Source organism: Columba livia, chromosome 2 (assembly GCF_036013475.1).
Source record: "Columba livia isolate bColLiv1 breed racing homer chromosome 2, bColLiv1.pat.W.v2, whole genome shotgun sequence".
In the NCBI taxonomy this organism is placed as follows: Eukaryota; Metazoa; Chordata; class Aves; order Columbiformes; family Columbidae; genus Columba; species Columba livia.
Window position 1 is genome coordinate 16,340,268 of NC_088603.1, and position 8,783 is coordinate 16,349,050.

General features: G+C 39.2%; 1 protein-coding gene across 50 annotated transcripts in view; it reads left to right on the forward strand.

Annotated features, from left to right (window-relative positions):
- ARHGAP12 (Rho GTPase activating protein 12) overlaps positions 1 to 8,408 on the forward strand; it is a 79,912-nt gene extending 71,504 nt beyond the window's left edge. For all 50 annotated transcript variants that reach the window (XM_065050534.1, XM_065050547.1, XM_065050548.1 and 47 more), the window contains 5 exons: positions 2,331 to 2,429; positions 4,048 to 4,125; positions 4,980 to 5,114; positions 5,375 to 5,477; positions 5,915 to 8,408. In XM_065050534.1, coding sequence (XP_064906606.1) covers positions 2,331 to 2,429; positions 4,048 to 4,125; positions 4,980 to 5,114; positions 5,375 to 5,477; positions 5,915 to 6,089 — 590 coding nt within the window. In that variant the 3' untranslated portion in view covers positions 6,090 to 8,408. The remainder of the gene's footprint in view (positions 1 to 2,330; positions 2,430 to 4,047; positions 4,126 to 4,979; positions 5,115 to 5,374; positions 5,478 to 5,914) is intronic.
- The last annotated feature ends 375 nt before the right edge of the window (positions 8,409 to 8,783 follow it).

Consider the following 8,783-nt stretch of genomic DNA (forward strand, 5'->3'; position numbering starts at 1 on the left):
CCTAACCTTTTTTGAATGTATACATTTTGAAATTGTTTCACAAGCAATGTGTCTTAGTGATATTCTTGAAACAAACAGAGGAATTGATTTCCATTTGTCACACTTTGAGAGAACAGTATTTGCACAGGTTAAAGTTAGTGTTTGTGTAAATTATTGACTTGGTACTCACTGTAAGACTTTATTTATTTATTTGTATGCTTTAGCAGGACTTGTAGGTGGTGCTCTACCAGGGTCAAAATAGCATTTGAGTAGGCAAATACCAGACCAAATCCTACTGTGATTTGCCTAACTACATGCTTTAGCAAGTGTGCTTCTGTTGCATGTGGTGTTTGATATATTTGTGTATCTGCAAATATAATTTAACTGTAAATTATGGAATTTTTTGTTTGGGATAAGGAGGCATTATTTCCCTGGCTTTGACTTCTTGCTCTGCTTTACAGCTTAGTATTCATGTCGTGGCTCAGTGACGTAACGTTAGCAACAGTGAATGCTAAGCCAAGTTTAATTTGTACACGTGCGTGCTGATGATTGAATTTTTAATAAAGATGTTAAGGAAATAAGAGTTTGTTTTTATTTAAAAGCATGATGTAATTTTAAAAGTTGGGTCTGCTCTGTACAGTTTTAGTTTACGAATGAAAAATACAGAGGCCTTTATTGAAAAGCACATTGTACTTTCGTGGCTGCTACAGAAGAAGCTTAGTAAATGGAAAACTTGGCAAACCCAGTATGAGCAGAAAAAATAATGAAAAGTTCTAAGAAAAAAACCCACTTCAAGCAGCATGTGCTAAGCAGAGAAGTAACTGCTGAAGTTTTGTTACATGGAAAAACAAAATTACAAAAGTTACTTTAAGATGAGAGGGGAAAAAATTATGATTCCTGTGTATGTGGAAGTTGTTAAAATCAGAGGCAATTGTAGCGATTCAGTTTGTTCTGTGCCTGTGTTTTCTTGTGCTCCCTAACATGCCTTGCTTCACCTGCCACAGCTGCATGCCAGCCTGGCTTTCTGCTGCGCCCGCTTTCGCGATCCCTTGCTACCGATTCTGCTTCTACGGCTGGTTGTGTGAGTGGCAGCAGCAGGACTGGGTCACTGGCATTATTAATGCACATACAGCTAATATTACCGTTATACGCCAGTTTTTGTACTGTATAATTGGTTTGCTGTGCTGTTTAGATTTCCCAAAGCAGTAGTCAGATGCAAGTGTTGTTAATGAATCTACTTACACTACTAAAGGTGAAAAATGAGTTAGATACTGTGCATGATGCAAGTGCGGTTTTCCTCTTGCAGAAGCTCTGAAGTAAAAATCTACCAGATACTGTGAAGACAGCCACTTACATACCTTATTTAACAGAGCAAAACAGAACCAACCAAACAGACCACCCAGACTTACTTCCTTAAGAGTGTGAGCTTTGCCTCTCTGTCTCAAGACCCTGTTTCAGTCTCGTGCATCTGAATGGGGGAGGCCATATATTATTTGGGTATCTTTAATAAAAAACGTAGAAATGGGTCTGAGAAAGATTCTGGGGATAACATAATCTGAACAAGAGGAGTTAACGTGTTGCTGAAATACAGTGTGGCATTGCAAGAATCTGTTGTTCTTTGCCCAAGCGAATTTTAATTTTTGCTCCAGTTTATGATAGCAAACACTCCCCTTGGAAAACAAGACTCAAAATTACTTTTGCCCATAAATAGCTGTATTTAGATTCCAGCCTTCTAGCCAGGTTGCCTATGCAATAGTCATCATTGCATCCACTCAGAGCTCTGTCATTTGTGAATCCACGTCAGAACTTTAAAGTGTTGGAAGTTAAAGACTGTGCATTAAAGTAAATTAATATGTAATGCTGGGTTAGACAGGAGGTGCAATGCAAGATGAAATTTTACAGGGTTTTTCCCCAAGCAATGCCAAAAGCTTTTACTTCGGTTGAAGTTTATTATCTCTGTTCAGAGTTTTAACAAAGATGACAGCAAATGTATTTTGAACTCAGAACAGGAATAGAGGGTGACAGGACACTTGGATCCATTAAATTTCTCATTACAGTGATGACTATATGACTCTTGCAAGTATCTCCTGATGGAGTAATGTAATTTCAGTAGCAAAAGTTCCCTATTCAGTGACTCAGGTTGTGGGAGCTGCTGACACTCTTTCTTACCAGGAGCTTTTTCTTGCTGGGAGCTGCCGAGAGGTCTTTTCAACCCTTGCCTGCTTTCACTCTAATAGTGGGACAATTGTATCCAGTAGTCTTTGTCCTTTGTAGAGGTTTGTTTTAACCTGAACTAGTTCTGTCACTTGAGTCCTGTTCCACTGTAAATCAGTCTCTTTACTTGGTTCCAGATCAAGTGTTTGGTTCCAATCTCACCAGCTTGTGTCAAAGAGAAAACAGCACGGTGCCAAAGTTCGTGAAGCTGTGCATTGAGCATGTTGAGGAACATGGTACGGTGACGTTTTTTTGTTTCCAAATCTCTTTCTTACCATGCTATCCAATTTTAAACGTTTTAATCCTTAAAATGCTGCAGGTTTCTTTGGGGAAAATGATCTGAAACCTGTAAATGTAAACAGCACTGTGTATTCAGGAGTGGGGACGTAGGTGGGATCCAAAATGGGGAGAGGGAAAGAAGTTATATCTGAAAAATGGATCTGCTTCAGTATCTTTCAAGCCAAGGAGAAGGCAGGACAGTGTTTTTTGTTGAAAATATGTTGGGTTTGACTCCTGCATTGGCTGTAGTCTGTGCTGGTTTTCTTGCTGTTGCCATTACACTCTCTCTTGGAAAAGATGACTGAGAGGGGATTATGGAATTTCCATAATCATCATTGAAATATACACCAATCTGTTAATCTTGAGAATCAGGCTGTTACAGGGCAACAGTATGTGTTAATTTACATCTTCCAGTGGAACTTCATTTAGGATTTCATTGCAGCCTGTAGCCCTTTCTCAGTGCTACCATCTTATGGCCTGGGAGGGGAGAGAGAACTGTTTCTGTTGCCTGACTCCCGTTCAACAAACTGCCGCTGTGCTTGTAGCAGCAGGCTTTGTTCCATTTGTGATCTGCAGCTTGTGAGAAAGAGGTTATTTGGTGGTTGTTTTTTTTTTAAAGACAGGACTGCAGTGAAGATAGTGGTGTGAAGTTTTCCTTTTTTAAACACCTGAGGGAAAGCTGACAGAAATGAACAGCTTTTTTCCCCCCACTTCTTCAGCTCTGCTTCCAACTGCCAGTACACTTGAAATCAGTTCTTTCTGTAAAGGAATGACTAGTGGATTATGGGGCAAAGGGGAATGTCAGATGGTGCTGGTAACTGTGCTTGTTGCATCGGACAAGTCCCTGAGGAGCTCCAGGGACTGCAGGTATTCCGGCAGCGCTCACCCCCTCAGTGGCACTGACTCACATGATGCATTCAAGTGGCGTTTCAATTAAATTCTTTCCCTCCTAATCGCTTCTGAGTAACTGCAGTAGCAACCGCGGAGACGCAGTTTTTTTCTTTTCTGGTGGAGCGTGCAACACTGCCACGGCAAGGGCCACTCTTTTAGTTTTGTAGGCTGCTGGGTAGTGAGTGTGGATGCACATTGTTCCTTCTCTATGTAAACCTGGTCACTTGACAACTTTGAGATGCTTTATGTGCATGATGTGTTTTGATTTTTTTCTTAACCATACATTAAAAAATTGAACATCCACAAAACACTTGGTTCTTGCATGTTGGACTCCCATATACCCCCTGGCCGCCCACCAAGAGTATCTTAAATGAGACACCCATCTCATTGGGGAAACTTGGAGCTGTTGCCTCATTGCTGCTGTTCTACTGTGTAAGAAGTTTTAGAGATTGAGCCTGACACTACCAAACCGGTGCCAGCAGACTAAACCTCCTCTGATATGCCCTGCCTATCAAAAAAGTTAGTTTAACTTTGTTGTTGTTGCTGTTGAACCAAGGGTTCTTTGTTACAAGGTGGGTTTCTTTTGTTCTGATTTTGCTAAGTAGACCTATAAAGAAGCAGCCTAATGATTTCCCAATTCATACATATGTAAGGCATTAAAATGGATTTATCCCTTTGTTTTAGGATTAGATGTTGACGGCTTATACCGAGTTAGTGGCAATCTTGCAGTGATACAGAAGCTAAGATTTGCAGTCAATCATGGTGAGTTTCCTTTGGCCATGTTACAATTGTGTGTATTTTCAGATTGTTGAAGTTCGTAGAAAGCTCAGAAAAAAATTTCGAAATGTATAGCTGCAGTCTTTCATTATAAATGGTTGTTAACTTCAGAGGAAAATTACTTGCAAAATTACAGAATTTCGTGTGTAATATACATCATTTGAAACCTCTAGCATCCTGGAGGCTTGGTCTTACGTGGAGTATTGAGGTATTGCTAGAACATAATTCTAAAGAAAGGTGGTAATAGAACTTGGGGTGGGGGGACATTATGTCAAACAAAATAGCTTCATACCTTGTGGAAAACCAGCAGGCATGTTAAGCTTCCACTAGAATTAAACTCCTAAGTTAATACTTTGAAGCAATATTTGTTGCTGCCCTTTTAGTATGGGGATGCTTAGCTCCTCATTGCCACAGTCTGTGTATAAAACCCTTTATGTGGTTGTATCTTAGTGTTTCGTTCAGTGGGAATCAATAGGCAGCTCGCAACTGAGGACAGAAACACATCTACAATCTGACCTCTCATTTCCTGATTGACAGGGTCTGACAGTGAATTTTGTGTTATTTCAGCAGCTCCCGTTCCCTTTGGAAAATGCCCTTGGCATAGGGGAGCTGCATGCAGTGCGGTGGGCAGAGTTTGGCCATCTCTGTTCTGGTTGATTTTCTTGTATCCCCATTTACGTGGCTGCAGCTCCGTGTCCCTGCACAGAATGGTCTGAAGTGTGGAGCAGGAGCCTTCACTGCTTTAAAAGCAATAAGTGCAGAAGAGTGGTTAAATTTATTAAAAAGAAAAGCTTTTATAGTTAAATTGTTAACATTAATTATTCATTTTTCTCTCTCAGATGAGAAACTAGACTTGAATGACAGTAAATGGGAAGATATACATGTCATCACAGGAGCACTGAAGATGTTTTTCAGAGAATTGCCAGAGCCGCTGTTCACTTATAATCACTTCAATGACTTTGTAAATGCAATAAGTAAGTCCGGAAAACAGTGGTGTTGCTTGTATAAGTCCTCCTCAGTATGTACAATTCATTTAATTCTTGTGGATAGTAAAAATAATGTTTTGGTTATGAATGTCCGTAAGGCTTACCTAAAATCGCCTGTCAGTAATGCACGGGCTGGTCAGGAGGTGGCAGTATTTTATCTAATATTAGCACTGCAAAATGATTGCTTTTATTCCCAGTCTGTTAAGTTTTAAGCTGAATTTTTATTTCTACACCTCATCCTTTTGCAGAACAAGAACCAAGGCACCGTGTCCACGCTGTTAAAGATTTAATCAAACAGTTGCCAAAACCAAATCAGGACACTATGCAGGTTCTCTTCAGACACCTGAAGAGGTAAGTAGCAGATGGAAGGAAAGGCTTTGTATTGATGGTCCTCCCTTAAAATGGAACAATCAAATAAAAAGTACGAGGTGACTGTTCCCATGGTGGTTTTCTCGCATATATTGACTTGCTGAAAACAATGTATCGATCTGTATTTATACAAACTTGCAGAGCACCAAATGGACTTTACACAGTATGTGTCATAGTGGTAACATTTTTACTGCCAAGTCCTTGTGTTCAAGGGATTGTGAGAGGATCAGGAATAGCATTTTGAGGAAAGAACTTCTCTGTAGAGAAAGGATTCACAACAGCTGTGTGTCCTAATAACAAGACTACTCATTAGATATTGTGAATAGTCATTTGCTTTGGACTGTATTTTTTCCTGTCATTCCATTACTGTAATGCTGATAAGTCTCTTCTTGTGTATTTTTTTTTTTTTTCTCTTTCAGAGTTGTAGAAAATGGAGAAAAGAACCGAATGACCTATCAAAGTGTAGCAATAGTTTTTGGTCCAACCTTATTAAAACCAGAGAAAGAGACTGGTAACATAGCAGTCCACACGGTGTACCAGAATCAGATTGTAGAATTAATTCTACTGGAATTGAATTCCATCTTTGGACGCTGACGTTTTTCTTGGAGCAGAAACTGGAAGTGATGGGTTGGCAGCAGGACTCCATCAGAAGGAAAATCTCTCACTGTACATGATGTGTATTATGTTTGTGGACCAAGAAGCAACTTGTTTTTTGCACTTTTGGGGAGGGGAGAAACAGGAGAAATGTTTGACCACTTTAATGCAAATTAAAGACAACACTCTGGATTTCTTTGAGAAGTTCAATGTAAAAAGTGAATTGAAAAGTTTATAGTTTGCCTTTTTTTAAGTAGCATTGGAAAAAATGTAATATAGGTTCATACACTGGATTTCTTGGAGAGTAAAGCTATTAATCTCAAACTGGGTAATCTGGAATTTAATCTAAAATGTTTCCAACTTGATAGGGAAAAGTCCCACCAACTTGGGCTGAAAAATTCAGTGAAGTTACATCTTAAGCTTGTGTGTTACAACCTACTCAGATCTATATGACACTTTTTGAAGGGGTTTCTGCATGCAGTGACTGTCTTAAACTTGTGCTAACAATTTGGTTTAGTTACTCAAATCTAATTCCTCAATTCCTCACTTGCTATCTGCTGACCTTTTTCCTTTTTTCCCCCTTTCCCCCCCCCCTTTTTTTTCTTGTCTGTCTTCCCTTTTACCCCCCAGCAAGCTTTATGGAACTTTTTAGTTGCATTATAGAACAGCACACTATTTCAAACACTCATCTTGTAACAATATCCAGCAAAGGATATTTGTCTCGTGGCATAATAGAAGGTATATTTAATAAACATGTTCATTTTTTTTCAGGGTATTTCCTGAGCTAAGTTTTGTGTTATACTGATTTAAAGCTAAAATCTGAAGTAAATACCAACTTGTAGCACTGTGTTGAGTTCTTGGTATAATGCTGTGGTAGTGGAAGTTGGATGTAAATACAGGCTGTCCTTTTGATTCTTGTATATAATTCCATTCCTGTATAGTTTAAGACCATTTTAGTCACACATTTCTAATCATGGGTAGATTAGCTACAGTAGCGTAACGTTTCCAGTGGACGTCTGGGTTTGAGCAGGGAACAGGTTCTGGGGAGGGAGGGGGGATCTAACTGTGTGCACTTTTAGAGGTTAATGACATTTGCGGGCAAATAACTGTAATGCAAATGGTACTGGAGAAATACCAAGTGTGCTTGCTAAATCGTTAATGCACTACAAGAGGAGCCTTTTAGGTTATTTAATATGTACAGGATACGTTAGAAAAAAATGTACTATGAGTTCTAACATCTACAAATAGTGAAACTCATGTTTTAATAGGTAGGTGTTTGATGGAATCCATGATGCTAAACTTAAGAATTTCTTTTTACATTAATGTAGAATAATTTGTAAAATTGGTTTTGAAAGATTTTGTTACAGGGAACATGGTCTGCTGAAGATTTTTTTAAATGTATTTTTCTAGACTAACTGCTGTATCTGACATATTTGTTATGTCTAACCCCAATAAAGAAAACCGTTAGTTTTTTTCTGGAGTTTGCCGTTCCCGCTTCAGACAACATGAACCCCCTTTAAACAGTAGGACTGACTGTATCTTACTGCTTAGCATGGATACTACTTGTGGCGAAGAGTTGTCGTGCTGGATTAAAGGCGAATGCTTCCTTTATAACCTGACAATTTGAGGAGCTTCCCCGTCCCTTTCTTTAACAACTTAAATTCTAACATAAGCTTCAGACAAGGCAGAAGTAATTTATGGATATAAATTTGTCACCTTTAAAAGCTATCCCAAACACTTGGAGCCTACTGTACAGAAAGCAGATACATTGGGGAAATTATTATATTTTGCCTTTGTTATACACCTTTCACAATGCGGTTCTGGCTCAAAGCAGAGGGGATGTGTGGTGAAGTACGGAGGTGTAATCAGATGAACGGTGTGAGAACTTCATGATTGCAAGAGAAGTCTTCAGAGATAAAAGAGAAGATGAGTTACCTTGTGGCTTTCTCACTGTCGTCTTGTGGTAATGGTGAAGTCTTGTGGTTTGTTGCGAAGCGACCTGGGTGTGAATTGCGATAGCTCCGTCTCGGCATGACGCCGTCAAACCGAGCGGTGCCGGGAGGCGCGTGGGCCCCGGCCTGCTAGAAAACGCCAACAAAGTTGAAATGTGTTGCTGTAGATTATTCAAATGCCAACTTCAACTGTAAAATGAAACAGAATTCTCACTGCTAAATGAGAGGGCTTATCCACAGGTCACCTTTTCTGTACGAGTGTTACGTTTTTCAAAGAAAGAATGCCTTTTTAAAACAACTTGATAATGAAGATGTCACACTTTTCCTTGTATTCCCCCCAAATAAAGCATTTTGTTATTACAATATATATAGTATAGTTTGGTGCGGTGAAGTTGTTGTAATTTTAATGTTCTCATTTTTAGTCTGGGGAGGGGAGAGTGTTCTTTTTAATTGAAAGAGCTGCTAATTACTTTAAACACCCAGGAGCAGGAGGATGTCTAAGCTGACAGTATGCTTGGCATGACCAAGTTGAAACTGTATGTGAGCACACTGGGTTTCTTCACTGCTTGAAATACCTCGTCTTGTTCCTGCAGTTAGCTTGCTTGTAAAAAAAACAAAACAAAAAACCAAACAGCAACAAGAAAACAAACCAACCTCCAGATTTTTGCACAAACACAGCAGAGGAAAGCTATTTCTATTAAACAGAATTAAATTTATATATTCCTTAGTTTGGGCTTCAAAT